Source organism: Platalea leucorodia, assembly GCF_965183815.1.
Source record: "Platalea leucorodia genome assembly, chromosome: 7".
NCBI lineage: Eukaryota > Metazoa > Chordata > Aves > Pelecaniformes > Threskiornithidae > Platalea > Platalea leucorodia.
Window position 1 is genome coordinate 55,221,451 of NC_138829.1, and position 22,286 is coordinate 55,243,736.

Genomic DNA, 22,286 nt, shown 5'->3' on the forward strand with positions numbered 1-22,286 from the left:
GTAATGCCAGGGTGGGTCAAGCCTCCTCAGTCTGCATGCGGGACTGCCCTCCAACGCCACAGCCACTGGTGGCCAGGAAAGCAGGTGCAGATGGACACACGTGGCCGCAGGCCCATAACTCCAGACTAAGGGCACGAGCACCAAGGGCAGCAGTAACCCAGGGCTCTTACCTGTAAGGATGGAGACGCTGTGAAAACAGCTGTCCAGTTTGCCCAGGAGGATAGAGAGGAAGCTGTCAGCAGCCAAGCCGGTCACGTCCCGCGTGCTCTGGTCATAGACCACCACGTCCTGGTGCTCTTCCGCCTCCACCTGCAGGGGAATGGCAAAAACTGGGTGTTGGAGAAATAGGCTGAGCGCTGAGGATGCTGCTGCCCACACAATCACGGCAAGCAAAGCTGAATTTAGCGGTCACACAAATGGGAGACCCCAGGTCCACACTGTCCCTACGAGCCAGCTTTGCTCACCAAATGAAGGGTCCAGCCAGGCTAGGACTCTGCTCCACGGCTACGAGTGAGTATGTCGGCACAGGCACCCGTCAGAGCAGCCCCACCAACTGCAAGCGCTTTTGAGCATCGTACCCGAAATAGGGTCACTCCTCCCCATCGCCCACCCTCAGCTTGCCATTACTTAACCATGTCCCAGAAGTCGCTGCGACTTCTTCCATCACCTCCTCCCCACCCAACCTTTGCCCTCAGATACTCCTCTGCAGCCTGGCTGGTGTCACAGGGATTTGGGGGTGGTTCTGCAGGCAGGGATGCTCCCAGCACAGCCCCTGTGCTGCGGCTGGAGGGAGCGGGGCTGGAGCAACAGCTCTTCAGGGCTCAGCCTGGAAATACCATGCCCAGCACAGTAACACCCCTGTAGGCACTACCGCTCTGCAAGCTCAACCCAAACCTCCTGCAGATCACCCCTAAGGGCTGAAGGAGAGGGAAAATCTTCTTTATCTTGGTGGATGTTCAGGGGGATGCTCTTTCTTCCTTTCGTAATGCGTGGTGGGGCTTGCAAACTGCAGAAATGTGCTGGGGAGAGGGAAACGAGCTCCTGGGCTGCTCTCACATGACTTTACGTGCCACAAACAGCACCCAGCCCTGCCACCGCTGCAGGGTCTCCACGGCAGGTGAGATGGTGGGGTACCCCACAGGCAGGCAGCTGTCTGCAGGCAGGAGTCCCCCCACGCCTGGCGATGGCTGGATTGTAGCGAGAGCACTCAAGGTGCAGCCAGCCATTCCTACGCCTACCTGAAGCTCCATGCGTTAAAAGAAGATAAAAACCCTCGCAGAGGCATGGCTCAGTGCATCTGCTGAATAGCTGAGTGGATGGCATACACCTGCCTTCCGAGCGCCTGCCCTCTCAGCCTGCAGGGTAAGGCACATCCACCACGCTGTGGGAGGAGGAGGAGGCAGCAGTGGGCAGGGAGGGAGGGTCTGAGCCCCCAAGCCGCTCTCTCCTCTGGCTTGTGTTGGAGCTGCCCATTGCCCATCCCCTGCCCGGCCCTCTCCAAAATCTCTTTAGGAGACCACTTGAACTAGGAACCACTCATGGACACTTGCCTCCTTTTGCTGTCTTACTGCCATGCCCTATCTTACCACTGGAGCAGATTCGCTTCAGGTTGCTGTCGATATTAATGCTGCTTTCACACCCTGCTGCAGGTGCTTCCCTGCTTGGCAACGTGAGCGCCATCCAAATAAAACTGCAGGGTGCACCAATTTAGCTGAGCTCATCATGTCTCCTCACCGCAGCGGAAGGATGGCCCCGCACCAACAGAAATCCCCACCGGGACACCACGCGCAGCTCTGCAATAGGAAGGGGGAGGAATCTCAAAGGAGCTGCCTGTCCCCAGCCCAGCACCGGGCACTGGAGAGCAAAACTGGCCCCACAGGTCAGCAGGATGACAGGAGGGATGAAAAGGCAGCGGCAGGATGAGAGGGAAGAGAATAGAAAAGGACGTGGGAATTTTAAAATAAGACACTGAAAAATGATGGAAGCTACCTCAGGGTAAACCAGCTGAGGATCTACCCCAGCATCTCTTCCTCAGCCATCCCTGAAGCAGGTCTTTCGCAGGAGGCCATCCCAAGTGCAGCTGAAGGGAAACACAGTGGCTGCCGAGCCAGCTTGGAGCCAGGAGCCCGCCAGTCCTTTGCAGGGCCACTATCCTTTCAAGCCGCCCTAGCACGCCCTTAGCACATCCTGAAAACCCAGTCCCCAGCCTGAAGCCCCATGCCAGTGAAAGCATCTCCCCTAAAAGCACAGTGAGGTGGGGGCCGAGCTGCGGCGGGGCAGGGGCTCATCCCAGCTGCGCAGTCCCGGCCAGGGTGGCTGCAGGCAAGATACCAGCTCTGGCCGAGCAGAATTATCCCACAATAGGATTTAGTGTTCCCTCCACATGGGGAGGCTTTGTTTGGGCCATTACTGCAGGGTTGCTGAGCGACGGCAGAGATGTGCGACACGGTTTACATCTTATTAAAGTTATAAGGTTTCACTCAATGTAAATGCCAAACAAGCGCTGGCCTCGCATGGCCTGGCTGCAGAAAATAAATACCCCACTTGCTGGGGTGAGGATGCCTGCAGGATGGTCCTGAGGAGCCCTTGTGGAGCACATAAGGAGCCTGCACCTGCATCGCAGCTCCTCACCACAAAAGGAAATGAGAGGGAGATGTTTAATCAGGTCCGTGGGTCTCCCATTAACCTCACACACTCCTGATATGCAAGGGAAGGCACAGCCCCAGCTCTGGCCTTAAACGTACAGAGGTTAAAAGCTAACGGGGGCAGAGGAGGAGAGTAAAGCTGAAGAGATGCTCAGGGCCAGATTCCTGCCTCTGCCAGGGGTTGGCATAGGGCAGGGGCACGGCTGACACCAGAGAAGTCCCTCCGAGGAGCAGCACCTCCACAGTGGGAGCTCTCCCATGGGGGTTGCCAAGACTGCTGAAGTAACCAAACCCCCAGGCATCACCCTCCAGAAAGGGTCCCCAAATCCAGCCAGCAAGGGACAGCAGGGCCAAGGCACAGCAAGTCTTTTGGCTCCAAGGAGATGTTGATTAGGGCTTGCAAACCCATGCATGCCTTTGAAAAGCTGCTGGCCCACCCAGACGCTGGAGGTGCCCCAGGGCACCTCCCAGGGACAAACCTGCTCCCTGCCAGCACCTCGGCTGTGGGAGATGGCTAGCCTGGAGCAGGGACCACCCAGCCAACAGCTCCAACCAAACCCCAGCTGAGACCATCCATCGCCTTCGTGCCAAGCCCAGTGTTCCCCATCACCCTCCCCAGCTCTGGCTGGAGGTAACTCTCTTAGGGACATTTGGTCCCGGGGCACTGGGTGGTTGAACGCAGTCCAGGTCCCTGCTCCACCTCTCCCTGGCTGTCAAGCAGGGATGATGATGCTCTACAGGTGATCCGGGCTAAGATAAGAGCGAGCTATTCTTATTATTCCAATTACTACCGACATCTCAGTCACATATTGTTTCAAAACACAGTGAATCACCCCACTGAAATAACAGGGCTTCCATCAACATAAAGAGCAGCCAGGCACACAGCTCAAAAATAAGCTCCAGCTTTCCCTCAAGCAAAACAGCTGCTTGCAGAGCCATGCTACTAATGCAAATAAATAAATATTCCCATCGCCCAAAGAGACCCTTGTCATGCCTCAAACCGCGGCTATAGCTGCTCTGGAGATAGCTACATTTTAGGAAGCGAGAAGAGGTCAAGAGGTAGAAAGACTTTCCAGGGGGATCTTGAAGAAGTGAAATTTTCAATATTTCCCTCAAGAAATGCTAGTAAAAAACCCAAGCAGGAATTTCCCATAACCTCTGCCCCCGAAACTGCACCAAGGAGCTGAATTATTCCAGTTGTTACTGAAATTTATTATTGGGAGATTTTATTATTGTTAGTACTGGGAGAAGGGTTCAAAAACAAAACCAGAGCAGTACATTGGTACCATTTTTGTGCAGAGGGAGACGATTGCTAATTGGGAAATGAATTGCTGCTGCAGTTTCCCAGCCGGGCACCACAGGAAGATGCATGCACCCAGCGGGATGCGGTGCACAATGGGGCTCGGGGAGCGGTGGCTTAGCTATGCCCATGATTGTAGGCATATTTCATTGAAAAAACAAAGGGATTTTTATTTTCCTCATTTCTTCTTTCCCACCAAATGGTCCTTTCTCTTCCTTGCACCAAAAAAGCCAGGAGCTGCTGTTATCCCACAACATTGCTCCAAACCACAGCATCCAGAATCACCGTTAATGGTACCCTTCCTTAGCAGTGGTATGGAAAGGAGGGGTACAAGCACTGGGAAAAGCAAATTAGGCAAATGTTCTCATCCCCCCTGCCTGCGCGCATGCGGGAGGAGCGGAGGGGGGAGCCAGGTGGGGTTGCCCAAAAGCTTTGCTCTGTATCAGCCCCTGCATCCTTTCCCAAAAGGCAATCGCTGCCTGGGTCATCGCTGAGCCTGGATGTGCAGGTCGAGCTCTCTGCACTGGGCAGGCGAGGAGGAGTGGGACGAGGCGGGGGCTCAGGGCTGCCCTTTCCCTGCCCGGGCAGCCCCGCGTTGCTGCCTTTGTCTCGGCAGCCCCGGCCGGCCTGGAGCAGGAAACGGGAGGAGGGCGGGAGGCCCGTCAGGAGGAATAATGGGGCCGGACAATCGCGCCACTGATGTCACCCTTCCTGCCATCTGCTCCCAACGCCAGCCATGCCCCTCGCCCCACCGCCTTCCCCAGCCCCGGTGTGCGGAGCCGGGGCAGAGCAGGGCCGGGGCTGGCCAGCGATGGCAGGTGGAGGCAGGGAAATGATACAGGAGTAACGGAGGTCTAAACCAGCTTTCAGCATCCTCCTCTGAGGGTCTGTGCACCTCGAGGCAGCAGATCATACTGATTTCTGGGGGTCCCAAAATATATCCACAACCCAAGCCGCTGAAATCAGAGGCATGGGGGAAGGAGAAAGGGGGAGAGGAAAGTTCATCACCCCAAAATGCAAGCTCGCAGGTGCGTGCACAAAAAGGCTTGGACACCTCAAGCCACAGCCACCATCTGCTTTATGCCAGATGAGGATATGGCTGTGACCCCCCTGTCCTCTCCCCTCCAGCTTCCCAGGGCAAGTGGCTTAACCTTACAAGGGTGCCCTGAAGCTTAATTAATTCCCGGGCTGCATGCACTGGGAAAGCCACCGCGCAAGTGGCAAGCATGGCAGGGGCTGTGCAGAGTGGCAGCAGGGGCACGCTGCCTCCTGCCCGCGGATGTGCTGGGAGAGATTTCAGCCATACTGGAAAGAAAAGGACGGAAAAGGACAGAAAAGGACAGAAAAGGAAAAAGTCGTGAATTAAAGATGGCGGTAACACCTCTCCTCCACCCCCTTGCATCCCTGGTTATAATCACGTCCTCCACCAGTACCTGGACCATTATGCAATGGTCCAGGAGCAGGGAGGAGGCGATTGCTCCTTCTATGGGGACATAGCAGTGACTGCCTGGATGGACCAGCCGACCCCTTTGGGAGCCACCGCTCCTCTGCGGCTGCCGAGCTGCAGGTTTGCAGGCAGATGGTATCAGCTGACGTTAACTCTTCCATGCTTCTCCCTTCCCCATCATCCTCCTCTTCTTCCTCCCCCTTGCGCATTGCTTTTGCTGCTGCTGCTGCTGCTGCCACTCCACGTGACAGCGGCCACTGCAGAGGTGACCCTCGCCAGGAGGAGGGCGGCCGAACCGCTCTCCTCCTAGCTTGCGAAAAACTGATTATTCTGCTTTATTCTCCCGGGGATTTAAGAGCAGCTAAAACCGTTCAGGAATCAGTCTCTGCAATCCCCTCCAAATCGCCCAGCCCGGAGCATCACCGCAGCAGATTGGCACGAGGCTGGCCCCCCCGCACTACGAGTCCCCTTGATCCCGGCGGGGTGATGTCACCGGCAGCCAATGCGGACAGCGGTGGCTTCACAGGGTGGCGGGGGGGGGACAAGCCGCAGATGGCTCCAGCTGGGCCCAGCATTTGATTAATCGCCTGAATTACCCTCGCTTTGCCATAAAATTACAAAGTGGGAGGGGGGGAATGGTAAGATCGAGCCGGCAGGAGCGTGGGCTGCGACGGCAAACCACCCTCTGGCTCGTCCCGCAGCTCGGCACCCACCGGCACAGCCCTCCGGCAGCATCTTGGTGGAGGGCAGGACCTGGCCTATGGCACCGCGGGGACACCTGGCACTGTTCTGGCCAGGGCTCCAGCCCAGCTCCGTGGCTCAGAGCCACCTCTATTATTTAACCAGGAGCGATAGAGAGAGGAGCCTGGGAGAGATAATATGCCATGACACCGGATAAGAGCTTCTGGCGTCACAGGGGAGGAGGATTACATGTCCCTGAATGGAGTTAGAGATGACAGAGGGGAGGGGAAGAGTTTTTAGCCAGGGATTATGCTTACAGCTCCAGGAAGGCTTTGGGGGGTTGTTTGTTGGTGTAGGACAAGTCCTAAGGCTGATATACCTGTTAGACTTGCCTGGGGAGGGCTCCTGGAGCAGGGAGCCACATCACTGGGGTGGGGGCAACGAACAGGTCCCTGAGGACAGCCCTGTGGCCACATGAGCTCATGCTCCAGCTCTCCAAAGAGTGCCAGAGAGATGCTGGCAGATACTGGCATGGAGAAGGAGGATGCACATACCAGGCATAGACCAGCCCTTAGGCCAGTCTGCATCCCACCCCCACCCTGCCCCTTTCTACTGGGGAAGAGGGTGCGAGCATCCACCAGGAAAGGCGAGGGCCAGATCGCCTACCTTCATCTTGGAGGCGGGCTGGATGAGCTCTGTGATGGAGACCTTGTCCTGCTGGAGCCTCCTCTTGACGAGCTTGGAGCAGCAGATGTTGACGGAGCTGAGGACGTGCCAGGAGTTGTACTCCACGAAGGAGCGGCTGTCAATGACCAGGGTGCCCTCCGCTCCGTTCCTCAGGAGGCTGGCCAGCTTTTTCGGGTCCATCACCTTGCGTGGGAGCCTGTCCCCAGCCATAACGGGCCCGTCCCCTCTATGGCAAGTGGGGGGCAAGGGGCGGAAGGGCAGGGCAGGGATGCCAGCACCCGTCTCCCCAAGGGGAATGAGCGAGGGGGTAAGGGGTAAGCAGGGCAGCACCTGTCCTGGTCTCCTCACGCTGCTAACACCCAGGATGCCAACTCATTGTGCTGAACCTGGAAAGAGAGGAAAGGAGAAGACGACCAGTCAGCTGGGCAGGACGTGACACTCATCTGGGGCCAACTCCCCAAGGGCTTGGCCTTCAGAAGATGTCTTCAGAAGAGCGTAAGAGCGCAAGCCACACTTTCTAGGTATGTTCTCCCAGCCCGCGGGCATCTGTGGCTCCAGAGCTGCCCAAGCCAGAGGTTTTCTCTTTGTATTTAATAGCCCTCAGCACAGCTTTCTTCCATGAATTTGTCTAATTGCTTTTTGAAGCCGTGTGAGCTTTTAACAGCCACAGTGGCTGGTGGCAGGGAGCGGAACGGTTTGCCAGCTACGATGAAGTCCTTCCCCTGGTTTGCTTCGAATCTGCTAACCAATGGCTCCTCCGGGTGACCCTTACTACTTGCTCTGAAAGAGGCCACGCATGCCCGTTCCTTAATCACCTTTCCCATGGTTCTCATCACATTTGGACCTTGTTTAGGAGCCTTTCAGGTCAGAGCATCTACAGAGCCACCTGTGGCACAGGTGCCTTTTGCCACCTGGCCAGCCCTGATGCGCTGTGTTTGAGAGGCAGGCACACCGGGGACCTGCATGGGGCAAAATGTCTCCTCCTTTCCCTGTTCTCAGCCTAACAGCTCCTCACACTCAATTTACTTTTTCTGACCTCTGCCAAGCACAGAGCTAATGGTTTCACAGAAGCAGCTTAGCTCAGCTCTAAGGTTTTGCTGCTGCATGGTAACAGCTAGTTCGGGGCTCATCAGACACACCACCAAATCAGGTTTGCTCACTCACGTCCATCACTTCACACTGGATTTCACCTGCCTTTTTATCAGAGCCTGCTCATGGGTATCTTGCCAGCTTGCCTCCTGGCAAGTCAAGAGAAGATGACCTCTATTGGAAGCCAAGAAGTCGAGTTGACCTTCACTCCTGCCTTCAAGAAACAGGCCAGGCATAAGGGCAGAGGCCCTGGGAAACTGTACTTGGACTGAGATGGCCCCGAAGTGGCTACTGCTTTCCAGCATCTAACTTGCACAGACTTTGAAAGGGGGTTTGAATACAGGGGTACGTATCTGGGCTCCATCTTAGGAGCTGAGGAGGGTTGAGCCTGGTGCTCTCTGAAGTGCTACCAGAAGAACAAACTTTCTCCACGCCCAGCCCATGGGGTCTGCAAGAGCAATAGGCAGACTAGGGGGCATTCAGCTCAGGGTGTCTTCTTAGGTTTTAATGGCACACGTCATTGCAGGCATGTTTTAATGGCATTAGGTTTTAATGCTGCTGCAGTCATTCAGAAAATAAGCCTGGGCTACTACCAGGCTCCTCTTGTTCCTGCCAGATGGCGTTTTAGAGAGAACCCACAAGCTGTTCCATGGAAGCTTTAATGCATCTGAATTAGGAGGACTATGAATACCATGCCTGAAAACGCCAGTGTAAAGATTTTCATTGACTTCTGCAGGGCCAGGATTTGGTCCATGGACTAGAGGAGTCTTACAAGTCACCCTGATCTGAGTAAGCCAGCAGTTCTTGGAAGCTCCTACACTCGAAGCTCCTGTGGTGTGGGCACCTACTGCAATGGTAGCTCGAGACACAAAAGAGATACTTGAGTAGGACATGCTCCTGGGTGAAATGACAGGGACATCAGTTACCAGTCACCAAACCTGGAGGACGCAGCCAGCTCACAGGAAAAGGATGGAAAGCCACAGAATATGAGAATGGGGGTTCCAGCATTTGCTCTGGCTCATGACTCCAGCATTAACAGCCTCAACTTCCCTGGGCTACTAGACCTGCCTCCCAAAGCAGGGGGTAGATGTCCCAGGCTTCAGCCTCAGGATCCAAGCTCCCAATACAAGGCCACAATAGGATGTGCAATCCTCCCCTGCCCCTGTATCACACCCCTGCTGCCTCTGCCAACACATTAATTCAAATTCGGGGGGGGGGGGGGGGGGGAATCCCCTAAAAGCTGCAATAGTGATGGCCCCTCCTGGCACAAAGCATTTTGGCAGCCCTGTGGCACTACAGCATTGCTGTCCCTGGCCCCACCGTGAGCTTGTATCACTCTGCGGCTCCTCATGGTGACTCCAATTAGAGCTGCCCCCTCAGCAGGCGGCTGGCAGTCCCCCCACCACAGGAACCCCACTCCCCCTGCCTCCCCCCAGCACTCCTCCAGGGGGGCTTAAAAATTGAAACAGTTCTAATTAGGGGGTCTGAGGGGGAGCGAGGCTGGCTCCTGCTGGGATATGACACACCTCATTACGTCGCTACCGCCTTGCCAAAAGACCCCCTGCTGTACCTTGGCTATAGAGCCAGGGCACTCAGAAAGGATGCAAATTAGCCAGCTTTTCCCCTTCGTCTTCCTTTCACACCCCACTCCCCAAATCACTTTCTGCCTCCCTTTCCCCATCAGGACACCAGGCTGCGAATTCTTCTCAGCTCTTCCAATTACATCCAAGAAATAAAAAGGGAATGGAGAGAGTTGACAGACAAAAAAGATGGGGATAATACTGCGGCAGAGGGATGAGAGTGAAAGATGGAAGTGGGAGGAAGGAGTGATCCAACATGGAGGGACACATTGCACGGTACCTCCGGAGATAACATGGTATCTGCTCTCCAGATAGTGTGCAAGGGGTAAACTTTGGGGGTCTCAGACACAAATAGAGGTGTCTGGGAAAGATAACAGATCCTTGATCACTGAACCGCTCTGACAGAAACCCATTCAGAAGAAGCCTTCCATGCATGAAGTTCTGGCAGATGACTGGGAGCTTGACTGGAAGAGATTGGAGTAGACAGACAAGGAGGTTTCCCAGCTCAGCTAATAGCCACCCTCCTGCAGAACAACCGGGTGAACATCCGCTCCAGCACACCCAGGTGGACCTGGTGGCAGACACATGTGACACATCAGCCAGGTCCCACTCCCAGCTCCACTTCAAAGATATGCAGGAAGGCAGGGCAAGGTTGGTCCATTCTGCCCCTCTTTCCAGTAGCCTTTATGGGGGATGGAGATGACCGACTGAGTGCGGTCATAGGGAGCTGTAACCTTGGCATTAGTCCCAAGACACAGGGACTTCTGTAAGAGTATGTCCAGCCAGGTGAAAGGCAAACGAGCCACTTCTCTGCCAGGAACCACAGGATATTTTGAAGCCAGACTGAGGGGTGGTGCGTTCATCCCCAGCTAACAGGTACCCCAGGTACCAGCAGCAGAGGCTATGAGACCTTCACAGTACCTCACAGGCTGTGTGTGAGATGGTCTCTGAGAAGAGCAAGCTCTAACACGTCTGTACGTGGGAAGGCTACCAGAAGAGGAAGGAGGATGTCTTTCTGCTTCTGCTCAGATGGGTCAAAAGCAAAATCAAAGGAACAGGCATAGTCATGGAGCACTGCTGAAGTAAGAGATCTTCTCACCATGGTGACAGGAGACCAGGGAAAAAGGTTAACCTGGAACCTAAATTAGGGTTTCAGAAACATAGCTGTGTCCCTCTCTTACCAGTTTATTAAAGCCATCTTAATCTTCTTGAGTGTTCCTGAAGAACATTACCATAATCCTTTAATCCCACCTCTCCCTGGAGTGCCTGTAATGAGGAGATGCGCACATGGCTTAGCTGAACGGGGACAGCCAAGCAGGAGAGGCCACACTGCAGCCGAGGGACAGAAAGATGGGCAGAGCTTAGCACACAGGCTGGGCCAACTGCCCACTCATCGCAACTCTGTCCCTGGCATCACCTCCACAGACGTGTGTGTCAGGTGAGGGGTGCTGGCCACACCAGGAGTGTGACAGAGATGCATGCGGCAAGCCAGGCTAAGGGCAAGTGTTCAACCTGGCTGTGACCCTCCTCTGGTTAGGCCAGGCAAGAGAGCAAAAGAACCCGAAACATGCCCCAGCCTGAGTCTATCTGTGTGGCACAACAGACCATAGGAACTCATCCCTGTGCTCGCCCAACACAGGTGACCAACGTGGAGGCCACTTCCCTCAATTTCTCGTCTTGTATAATGTCCCCAGCTGAGATGTGGTACGGGAAGGGCGCAGATTTGGTTTCTCTTGTACTGGAGACATCAACTGGAAGGCCAGCATGTCTCTGTAGCAACCATAAACCTCACTAACCAGTACATCCACTCTTTGCACCAAGCTAGTAGTTGTGTCCTGGTGAGCTCTACCCTCCACACACAGTCCAGTTGAGGAGATGCTCCCCTTGCTGCCTCAGGCAGGCCAGCTTTGCTGCGGGAAGCAGCTCTGACCCCACGAACACATTTCTGTCATGTGAGACTGGATCTACAGCATGCTCCCTGTGATGCTCATCCCAGGAGCACACTCTTCTGTAGCATCTCCACTCTGAGTTTACCAAGAGATAAGAGCTCAACAAAGAAATGCCTGCTCGTTTGTGCCCAGTAACCCATGAAAGCAGCCGTTCCCAAAGAACTTCCATCTCCACCGGGGACCCAGCAGCACTGAGCTAAGTGATCTGGCTTTTCCCCCTGCAGCCCGCCTAGGGAAATATCCGTGTCCTCTGAGCCCTGCAGCGAGATGCCGCCTGGTCAGGGTTCCTCCATCCATCCATCCAGGTCAGCCTTGCCACCAGCCCCAGGCTTACCGCTGGGTTGCTGGCAGGACCCCACCGGCCCCCAGCTCTCCAGACACTTATTAAGATGTAAAACGCGGCACTTTGGCCAAGCCCTCCACCCTTTTTTCCCTTCCCATCCCCTCATTTCTTTCAACTGCTTTGGCACTTAGCGAACTCCCCTCGGCAGGCTCATGCTGTTTGAGGGATTCCTAAATCACGGACCTATTACTAATTATTATTATTTTGCAGCAGCAATCAGGGACGCAGGGCTCATTAACAAGTTAGCACCTCTGGTTTCCCTGGAAACCCGCAGCTGCCAGGCAACGGCTGCGTCTCCGGCCCAAGGCAATGCTACTGCAGCGCCTTCGGCTCACTCCCGGAAAGATGCTTGGGTCCTACATGGGCTGATGAACCCAGCTTAGCAAATGGGATGGGGTTAGGAAACTCCAGGATGTGTCCCCCACTCCATCCCTTCTGCTGTGAACCTCATCCCATCTACTGATCCCCTTCTGGCACTCACAGCATTGCAAACTGCATAGCAGTTTCTCCCTCCCAGCGAGAGATGCAGGCTTTCTCCAAGGGCGAGGAATTTGGAGTACTAATGATCCCCCAGAGTGGCAGTGGGACAAAGCTGTCAGTGCCTGCAGTAGCCGCTTTGGAGGTGATGTAACCACTGATGATGATTTAGCAGCTACTCAAAGTCCCTTTAAAAGGCAGCACAAAAGATTTCTCTGCTTGACCATGGAAAAATGGAGTGTTTTTTTTTCTTTTGCTCTTAAAATGAGGCTGGGAAACACCAGTAACCACATCCACTAACCCAGATGCAAAGTCTGGTTGTCCACCTTTCCCTGGTGAATCTCAAGGATGGGGAGGAACAACATCTCCCAAGCCCCAGCAGTCCCAAGATGTGGGGGAGATGGCAATGCGGTCTGCTGCCTTGCTCTAACCCCAAGAGACCCACAGGGGATTTTCCCAGGGCTGACAGAGCACCGCCCCCCCAGCCTCATCTACGCTGATCTCACATCCCCATCTCGGCTCCCTGCACACCGCAGGCACCCTCCCCCCAGGACGAGAGCCCCTGCGCACCCCCTCCATGCAGGGAGGGCTTCAGGAAGAGGCAGCCTCCCCTTCTTCCCACAGCACATTGATGGGAGGCAGCCACTGCACCTTTGCCAGGGTTTCAGGCCCAGCTGCTTGCTGATCTCATGATTTTTTTTTTCCCCTCCTCCTTTCTATGCCGCAGTCTCCTTTCAATTCCTGTAGGCTGGAAGCAGCATGGTGGGGAGCCCTGCAAGAAGCTGCATGCGCCTGAGCAGCACCCGCTCGCCTCCCCGCGCCTCCCATTTCCCCTCTGCACCTGCAGCCCTTGGTCCAGAAGGTGTTTTCCACAGGAGGATGTGGCTGAAGGACCAGGATGTCCTTCAGCAAAGTGCCAGATGGTGCATTCACACCGGACGAGGGACACAGCGTGCAGGCACGTGGCAGTGCTGGCATGGGGGTGGTCAGCCTTGGGTATGCGGTGGGCAGCTCAGGGGCTGCTCACGCTCGAGCTGCAGACAGTAACACAGGGATGAAAGGAAAGGGGACAAGTCATATGCAGCTGCAGGGGAGTCTTTCCCATGCACCAGACCGGCTCTTCTCATTGCAGTTGAGCCAAGTGAAGGGGTCCCTCATCCCCTCCCACCACCTGATGTTGTGCCAGCAGCTTTGGATGGGCTATGACTGCAAATGCAATCACCTCCTAGCCTGCTTCCACCAAAGCAACCCAGGTGCAGTTAAGGATTTGCAGACTGGCCATTCCCAGAAAAAGTTCTGACTGCAGCCATGGTGGTCAGTCTGGAGACCTGGTCACGAAAAGCCAACAGGGACAGCAGGGAAGGGAATTTAGCTGGAGTCTAGATGACAAGACCAGTATCTCCTCCTCTTAGACTTGTGCTTTTAACATCATTTATATGGTTTTCCCCTTTAGTGTAAACACAAGCTTTCATTTTAAAGCCTACAAAAGCCAAGACCAAAGGTTATCCATGACCAGCCAGCCATTTAGTCACTGCCTTTGCCCATGCTGAGGATGGAGCTCCCAAGCACGCTGCTTTCGAATACCAAAGCTATCCCATTTCCATCCTCACCCTGCCAAGCTGAGAGCTGGCCAGGCTCTCATCTCAGAGCTGAAAGCACCTTCTGCTTTGAGCAGCTTGGCACACATCACAGAGGACATGTCACCCTGGAGAATGGAAATCTAGTCCTACTGATGCTTGAAGGGCCCTGGCTGCCCACTGCCTGATATCCCCATCATTTGCTGCATGACCCCATGAGCCCAGCAGGCTTATCTTGGGGATCTCCAGTAGCTTGTTTGCCTTTTTGCAACAAGAGCAGACAGAGGCAGCCCAGAAAGGTATGCAGTTAGATACTTCTGCAGGGCTGGTCCGGCTCTCTCATCCTAGGACGCCAGACATCATAAATACCTGCTGGGTGCATTTGCAGTCTCCCAGAGAAAGGGTCTCCAAGACCTGCATATTATTTTCACACAACACCTACATGCTAAGTGAAAGAAAGCACAGGATTAAGCTGTGGTTCTTCAAGGCTGCAGATAAATAGGCCAGCATTTCACTTCTTAAGGACAATCCCAAGTGACATGGGTTTGTCCACCTCAGCAGAGCAGCAGGGACAGTCTTGGGTGAGGCCAAAGCTGGTGAAGCAAGCACCTAGCAAACACAGGGGCAGTCTGCTGGTGCCTGCCCACCACAGTGTAATTAGTCCCCTGTATTTAAATGACAAATAGGACCCCTGGCCTCACTGAAGAACAACGGTGTCGCTGCCTCCTGACAGGTTTTCAGTTTCTAATGATAACTGGTGCAAACTGAGGTGTAGGTGCAGACCCCAGCACAGGTCTCCAGCCAGCAGAGGCCAATGTCCAGTTACGCCACCCTATGCCTGCTGAAACTCTGGCTCTCCTTAGGAGACCCAGAATTCAACTCAAATGCAAGGGGCTACGCTGGTTTTCCATGGGATGAGACATCCCCGAGGGCAGTAACATAGGCTTTGCAAGGCTTTTCTGACCTGGTTCAAAGCTTGCTAAGTTTCCTATATGCACTCAACAGCCAGATTGCTCACAGGTTTGGGATGAATTAGCACTTGTCAGCTCAGGCTCTACCTCTGATCAAAGCCACGAGGAGGCACCAACTCTGGGTTTCAAGAGGTTACCTTTATCTAGAAAAAACACACAAGACAGGCAAAGCCCAAGGTGATGTTCCTGCCCCACTCTCTCCTTTTTCCTTGGGGGCTGTGACTCATTACCAGGTGACATGGGGGTCAAACAAAGTGTTTTGCAGGTCTTCCTCTATCCTCACCACCCTGGACAAACACGTGTCCACTGACCACGCTGAGCCACGGATTGCTGGTCAGATGCCATAGCTCTTCGTGTACGAAATCCTACAGCCTAGCCTCTTCACGGAGAGCTGGGTATTGCATCGTTTTGTAACATGGGCCTTCTCTCTTAACCTGTGTCATCATTGCTATATTGGGTGGCAAACTAGACGAACTCATTCACTGGGGGAAACAAGCAGCAATATTCCCTTCACCAACTGCAGGCAGACACTGAAGCACGATATATATATATATTTAAACGCAGTTTCAAAAGAACCCCAGAGATACATCATGACATCCACCCAGAGCTTTGATATCCTCCAACTCATTTCTACGCCAGAAGGTCTCACTCATCCCTGCTTCTGCATGATGCAACAGAAAGCATGCGCGATCACACCAAGCCTTGCCCCTTTAGGGCTGCTGGTTGACCCCCCCAGCTCAATAAGATCAGTTCAGTCCTCCTCACCTTTCTGCCCATCCTGCTAGACTCCAACAGAGCTCACACTTATCTTTGTATCAGTTCCTGCTGAATGAACCTTGCTCAGGTGCCAGACAAAGAGGCAGCCAAGCTCAAAGCAGAAGGGATTGCGATGATGACACAGAATTACAGGCATCAGCATTCAGCAAGCAAGTGGAGAACGCGCCAATCTATTTTTAATGGTACAAAGCAAGTGCTTTACAAAAGGATGTGTCTGGGGAGATTCTGCCCAGTCAGAGATTTGCATTCCAGTTTTTTGCAGCAGTCAACTTCACTCGGTGCACAGGAGGCATTTTGTCCCTTCATCATCCCGCAGAACAATTCAGACAGCCCCAGCTCAGTTTCAGCTGGAGGCTCATCCCTCTGGGTCACCTTCCTGCCCTGCCATGTCCTTCTGACTTTCTACCAGAGGAGCCAAACCTGCGGTGACCAGCAGGAAAGGTGTAAAGGAGAGCTCCAGGTTCGCTTGGCTTCTGGGTCTCGGCCCCACTGAGCTAGCAAAGCTGCCGGAGACATCTCTGCAAGGTTCACCGACAGCAGCAAAGCGGTTAATGTGGTTTTTCACAGGCTAGCTCACAAGTCAGCAGTGCTGGCACCCTCTCCGCACCAGCCCTCTACTCAACAGCCTCAAGTGCCAAGCGAGGCTCAGGCTGCGCCCATCCGTTCCCCACGCAGGGCTGCTGGCCAAGGCAGATGAAGATGGCATGAATAACTCCACTCAAGCTACAGCTCAAGGAGGACCAGGCTGCCATCGCAAGCTTGGAAATGAGGGTCGTTAGAGGCAACGCAAAAACAATCGGATGCTGTAGATGCTTCTTGGTTGCTTCTTTTCAACAGCAAGCCCCAGAGACTGATGGACCCTCTTTGTTTGGAGCAAAGACTGCCTGGCATTACCCAGGAGGGGCAGGATTTCAATGGGAGATGTGTCATTTAAGCAGATGCAGGTTTAATGTGTGGGAAGGACTTGACTTGCTTGATGAAAAAACCCCTGCAATCACCTAATAAACGGACTGAAATTTCTACCAGAGCTTCTGCTGCATCAGCTGAATTACCATGTGCTAGCTTTAGAGAGCAGCACTCCTCAAAGAACTAAATCCCCTATTAAAAAGAAGAAAAAAGGCAAGATGAAAAGCCGTGGATGTGGGCACACCGCGCACCTACATGCCGGATGAGTAACACGGGTAGGCAGAGATGAACCGGAAAGACGCACTGCATCATTAGCAGGGCTGGAGGACGCGTGCTGTGGAGGGGAGGATGCCAGGGTCATGCTGTCATTGGAATCTCCATACAGGATCAAAGCAGTGGTCCACCTCGTTTCACATCTCCTCACCATCACTGCCTAATAACAGGTATTTTACAAAAGCCTGGGAGAAGCAGGATGGTGGGTATTTATAGAATAGTCATGGAATAATTTAGGTTGGAAGGGACCTAAGGAGATCATCTGGTACAACCCCTCTCTCCCTTGAAGAAGAGCTAACGTCAACATCAGAACAGGTTGTCTTGTCCTTCTGGTCACCAAATGACTTGTTCCCAGTCATCAGTAGGCTCAGAAATTATGCTCCCCATAACTCAGCATGCAGAAATGCTACACGGAGAGCCTCTTCTGCAAATTGCAAGAGCACCCTGAAGGGCTCTGGAGAAATTCCTGAAGAACACGAGGTCTCTGCCCCAAGAGCCCTGGACACTTGGTTTAAAAAAGCTACAGTGAAGACAGATAAGTCATGCACGCACACATCGAGGTGGGCAAACAGGAACCGTGAGGGCTTTCCATGCACAGCAAACATAATGGAAAAAGGCATAAGAGGAGTGGGAAGAAAAGAGGGAATCAAGGAAGGATTTTCAGCCTCAGATAGGTTGCTGGGATGCTCTTAATTTAAGTCAGTGCAAAATGCATCACTTTTATTTCACCTTCATGCAACACAGTGCCTGCCCTTCTGTGCTGTTATTGCTCCCTGTTTGCACTAGGAGACTGTCCATGTACTAGACCAGTTTCCAGTGAGCATCTCCAGGTTCTCCTCTGATCCCAGCCTGGGCTACCACTGCACCTATCTTCTGAAATACCAGTCCTTTCAAGGCATTATGCAAACAAGCACTACCTGTCACTTTTGGAAACTGGGGGTCCAGAGCAGCAAAAAACCCACAGAAGCCCTGGGCAAAGCACAAGAAGAAGACCCCTGCACACCAGCCTAGATTACTGTGTCCAGCTGGGTCTACAAAACCTCAGAGGAAGAGCCAAATAGCAGAAAGATGGAGCAAGCCATCCTACAGGAGCCATGGCAGTTTGCAGCACATGCCTGGCAGGGCTCTGTGCGGGGCACAGCCCCGCAACATGGCCCTCCCTTAATCTTACTCTCCTTGCTTGAAGTGGAGATGGTTGAGAGCCAAAGAAGCCTCTTGGACAGCATTGACCCAAAGGTTTGCGGTAGAAAGTCTACAAAGAGCTCTTGGAAGAGGAAGAGATAAGAGCTTGTTCTCCTTTCCATGGACAAGAGGAGAAAGATGGAGGAGAAGGGGCAACCAAGGAGAGGAGAAGGGGCAACCAAGGCACCTGATGTGGCCAGAGCTCAGTATGTCCCACCATGGTCTCAGCTGCTGGCCCACTTCTGGCAAACCATTTCTCCCATGGGGATATGACACATCCACATGCCATGGTCTCCCCCTCCATCAGAGGAGCAGGCAAAGCCATCAGGCCATCACCAGGGTGCAATACACCACCCACCATCCCCGCGGGAACCTGCACTGCCACTAATCATGCTGCAAGTTCTGCCTGGCTTTGAGGGCAGCCCCTGATACCATTAGTGCAGAGCATCTTGGCACAGTCAGTTTTTACCCCCCTCACGTTCCCCTGGCTGTGTTATAACCCTGCACATGAAGTACGCCCAGGTCACCTGAACAAGCTTGAGAAAATCTTGAGCGGAGCGCTCGTTTAGCTTCTTATCTGATGAATGCTCCCAGGCCACTCACCTCCCTTCCCCAAGCCTGCCCATAATTACGTCAGGTGCCTCGTTCCCACTCGGCATCAGGCAGGACAGGTGTATCTTCAGAGAAGAAATGTAAAGCTTGAAAAACAGGTTTTAAAACCCAGAGGGCATGGGGATGCAGAGGAGCGCGTTGAAGCTTTCCCCACAGGATGACGGCATTGCCGCTCTGGCTGCAGGAGTTTCTCTGCATAGCAGCAAGAAAGAGAGCGGGGTGAGACCCAGCGGCTGCGCTTGGAGGACCGGGAGCACCCGGGTGTTTCTGCAGCCATCTCCCCCTTAACACTGCCATTAAACCCATGGCGGCGGAGGGCAAAAAGGTCTACAAACTCTCCTAGTGCAACCTCCCAGCTGTCCTACCAGGCAGAGAGGAGTCAGCATCCACAAGCTCCTTCTTTTTATCACCTCCTTCCCTACAAGACTCAGTTTGCCGGAGCTGTTTCAGTATGACGGCAGCGTCCTATGAGCCCTCACCATAAATCAAGGCTGCCAAGCGCTGGAGCACCTCCTTTTCCTCCTTCCATCCCTGATAGTGTTAACATGCTCTGCACCTGCCTGCGCCCAGGGCTTTGGGAGCCAAGCTGTGCACCGGAGAAACTAACCTCTGATCTGTAAGAACAGCCTCGCTTAAAAGCAACAAAGTAAATCCAAAGAGGAAAAGCACCTATAACATGCTCCCTATCTCTTATGTAGATTAAAGCAGCTGGTGCAGAGGTAAGGGGTAAAGATGGAGTGGGGACTTGCTCATATTCATGCCAAGAGAAGTCATTTCAGGAATCCAGAGCCACAATGGGTTTCCAGCCTTTGGGGAGGTCTTTTTTGGGGGACATGGCTGCAGGAGGAGAAGCTAGTTTCCTCCCACCTCCCAAGATCCAATTTGGCAGTATGGGACAGACACTACTGTGAAGTCCTACCCAGCGCTCAGGGGTGTTTTGGTAGTAATAGTGGCTTTGCATTTAATTTTAGGTGAATTTAAGCTCTCCAAAGGCAGGCACCTCAGTGGCTTTCTCAGCAAGGTGCCTGACACCCAGCAAAAACACACTCTGCAGACAAACACGGTGCAGTATTTGCAAGAATAATCTCCATGCAGAGCACCCAGTGAATGCTCCTAAGGACTCAGGCCACTTTGCTCAGCTCTCCCAAGCATAGCTGAGGCTAGATTTTAAACAGCAATGCTAGATCCAGGTTTTCCTTCCCTACTCCCTGCCTTGCATCAAGGCAGGGACAACTGAAAGCCATGGGGGGCAAATCTGTTGGGTTAAAAGCCTTTTGGTGTGAGATGCTGCCATCTCAGCTCGGAGACCCTCCGGTCCCAGGTTTGTGCCGCTTGAGCGTGTTGTTGATGGGCTGAGGGTAGGAATTTCTGCCTACTGCCATCGCAAAGAGGCGTTTGGGCATCCATCTGCTGCTCACGCGCCCAACTGTCCTCTCTGGTCCCAGCCATTCGGACAGTCCTACACATCCAGGCTCTGCCAGCATGGCTGTGCCAGGCAAAACTGGGGACAAGCCACCTGCAAAGCCCTTGCAGGCATTTTAAAATCCCAAATACCTCCAGCTACAGCCAGAAGGGTGTTCTCAGTGCTGCAGCTTATTTCATTTTGGGAACCATTACAAGCAAAACCAAAGCAAGCGCAGGAACCCCCAGCCAGACGCAAAACCCCAACAAACCTCTTCGGCAGAGTCCTCCCAGCACAGTCGCCCTCTGACAGCGCGAGCAAACCCCGTCTGATAGAAGCAAGGCCAAACCCATAAGCGCCAATTCCTGTGCATCGAGTCCTTCTGAAAACAAAGCTCTCTGCAGCCGTGTTTGGGCGCGCAGGCAGCCGTGCCCCGAGCCTTTTGCCTCAGTGGAGGAGGACGAGACAATGCATGCGAACGTTAAACACCGCTCCACGGGCACGCTGCTTTCAAGGTTAACATGGCCCCTGGACTGCCAGGCGCAATCCTCAGCGCTACCTGTTCAGGGCTTCTTGGGCATCCTGACCGCCTCCTGCGGGGGGTCTGCCTTTATACCCCAAATTAGAGGGAGACTGAAACCTCCAGCAGCTATTCCCAATGCATTGGTCATCGCTAGCTGCTTGGGATGGGGACGGTCTCTTCCACACATGCTTATGCAGCGCGCAGCTCCCACCAGGGAGCTGTTGATAACTACCGCAATACGAAGGATAAACGTATCCGTGCCCAGAAAAATCCAAATATCTTTAACAGAACAGCACTGCACCGCGTCCTGCCTTCTAACGAAGCCGCAAATTACTGACCTGTGCACAGAGCTCCCCCAATGCAAGCTGAAGCACTGACATCAGCTTTTGCTGTTGCTCAGGAATTTAATTCTGGGGGAGGAGAAAAGGGAGGGGGGAGCAGGAAGGAGAAGGAACTTATTTATCAATAAGGGAAATAACCAGGAATCTTTAAAAACAACCAATGCTTAGCACAAAAAGCAACATTTATCTCCAAATAATAATTGGGGGGGGGGGGTGATCAATCGGTCCATGCACATTAGGGGAGGTGGAGAGGATTATTTTAAACGGGCAGCTTAACTCATTAATGGCTAGCAGCGCCTTTGGAGCCGCAGCAGTGAAGTGTTGCATGAAAACCCCCGCTGCTGAACACATGCCGGCTTCGTTTAAACGCCAAGGACACAGGGCGACACTCCAACCTCTTTCATCATCAGAAAAACCACAGCGCTGTTAACACCGGCTCCTCAAACACCAGCCCTCAGCCCCCCAGAGAAAAACCCCTCCGTACGCCACCCCCGGCCCAGCGGGAAGCGGGCATTCCCCGGAGCTTCCCAAACCCCCTCCTCACCTGCACCACCGCCGCCCGGCAAAGGCACACCGCGAAGGCAGGGGGGGATTTTCACACACCCCCCCCGAAATCAAGCGCAGCGCCCCCGACATGCGCGGCCGCGGAGCGCCAGCCCCCCCCCCCCCCCCATCCCCGCGGTGCAGTCCGCTGCAGGGCTGCTCCCTCCCCAGCCCCAGCATCCCCCCCCGCTTTTTTCCTTGCACCGGAATAATTCCACACCCCCCCCCCCCCTTAAAAACCCAAAGCCCTATACCTACATATACATATATACACGTACACATACAGGTATATGTTTTCGCGCTGTCCACCAGCGCTGGGCGCGATGCCGGCTCCGCTCCGCACATGCGGGCGCGCTGCACCGCGCCGCCCCCCCCGCCCGTCCCCCCCCCCTCCGCCCCGCGGGGCGCAGAGACCCGGCGCTTATAGACATCTATAGGGGGATGCACTGACCCGGCGCGGCGGGCGCGGACGGCCGCGCCGCTCCGCGGGCTGTCCGCTGGCGCGGCCGCTGCCGGCGCCGCAGGGCCCGCATGCCGCGGCGGGCGGGGGGGGACCCGCTCCGCGCTGCTCCGCGCTGCTCCGCGCCGCTCCGCGCGCCGCCGGGAATGCGCCGGCGATGAGGTCATGCCTCGGGAACGGCGGGGGGGGGGGGGGGGGAGAAAAAAAAAAGGGAAGGGAAAAAAAAAAGACAGCGTTGACGTCACCCGCAGCCAATCAGCGCGGGCGGCGCAGGGGCAGGGTGACGTCAGCCCCGCGGGCGCGGAGCGGAGCGGAGGGAGCGGGCGCTGCTCCCCCTCCCCTCCCCGGCCCGGCCGTGCGGGGCTCCGCGGGACTTGCGCGGCCCCGGCGCGGCCCCGCTGCCCGCCCCCCCGGGGCCCGCGCTGCCTGCGCGCATCCCGGGCAGCCCCGGCCCTGCCCGGCTGCCGGGCGGCGTGGGGGGCTCCCACGCCTGCTGGTTTTGGGTGATGCCCTCTCGCAGG

General features: G+C 54.7%; 1 protein-coding gene across 1 annotated transcript in view; it reads right to left on the reverse strand.

Annotated features, from left to right (window-relative positions):
* Positions 1-21,840, reverse strand: part of DUSP8 (dual specificity phosphatase 8) — a 42,977-nt gene extending 21,137 nt beyond the window's left edge. The window contains exons 1-3 of the mRNA XM_082317740.1: positions 21,757-21,840; positions 6,740-7,146; positions 171-309 (exon numbers count right to left, since the gene is read on the reverse strand). Coding sequence (XP_082173866.1) covers positions 171-309; positions 6,740-6,970 — 370 coding nt within the window. The 5' untranslated portion in view covers positions 6,971-7,146; positions 21,757-21,840. The remainder of the gene's footprint in view (positions 1-170; positions 310-6,739; positions 7,147-21,756) is intronic.
* Positions 21,841-22,286: the final 446 nt, after the last annotated feature.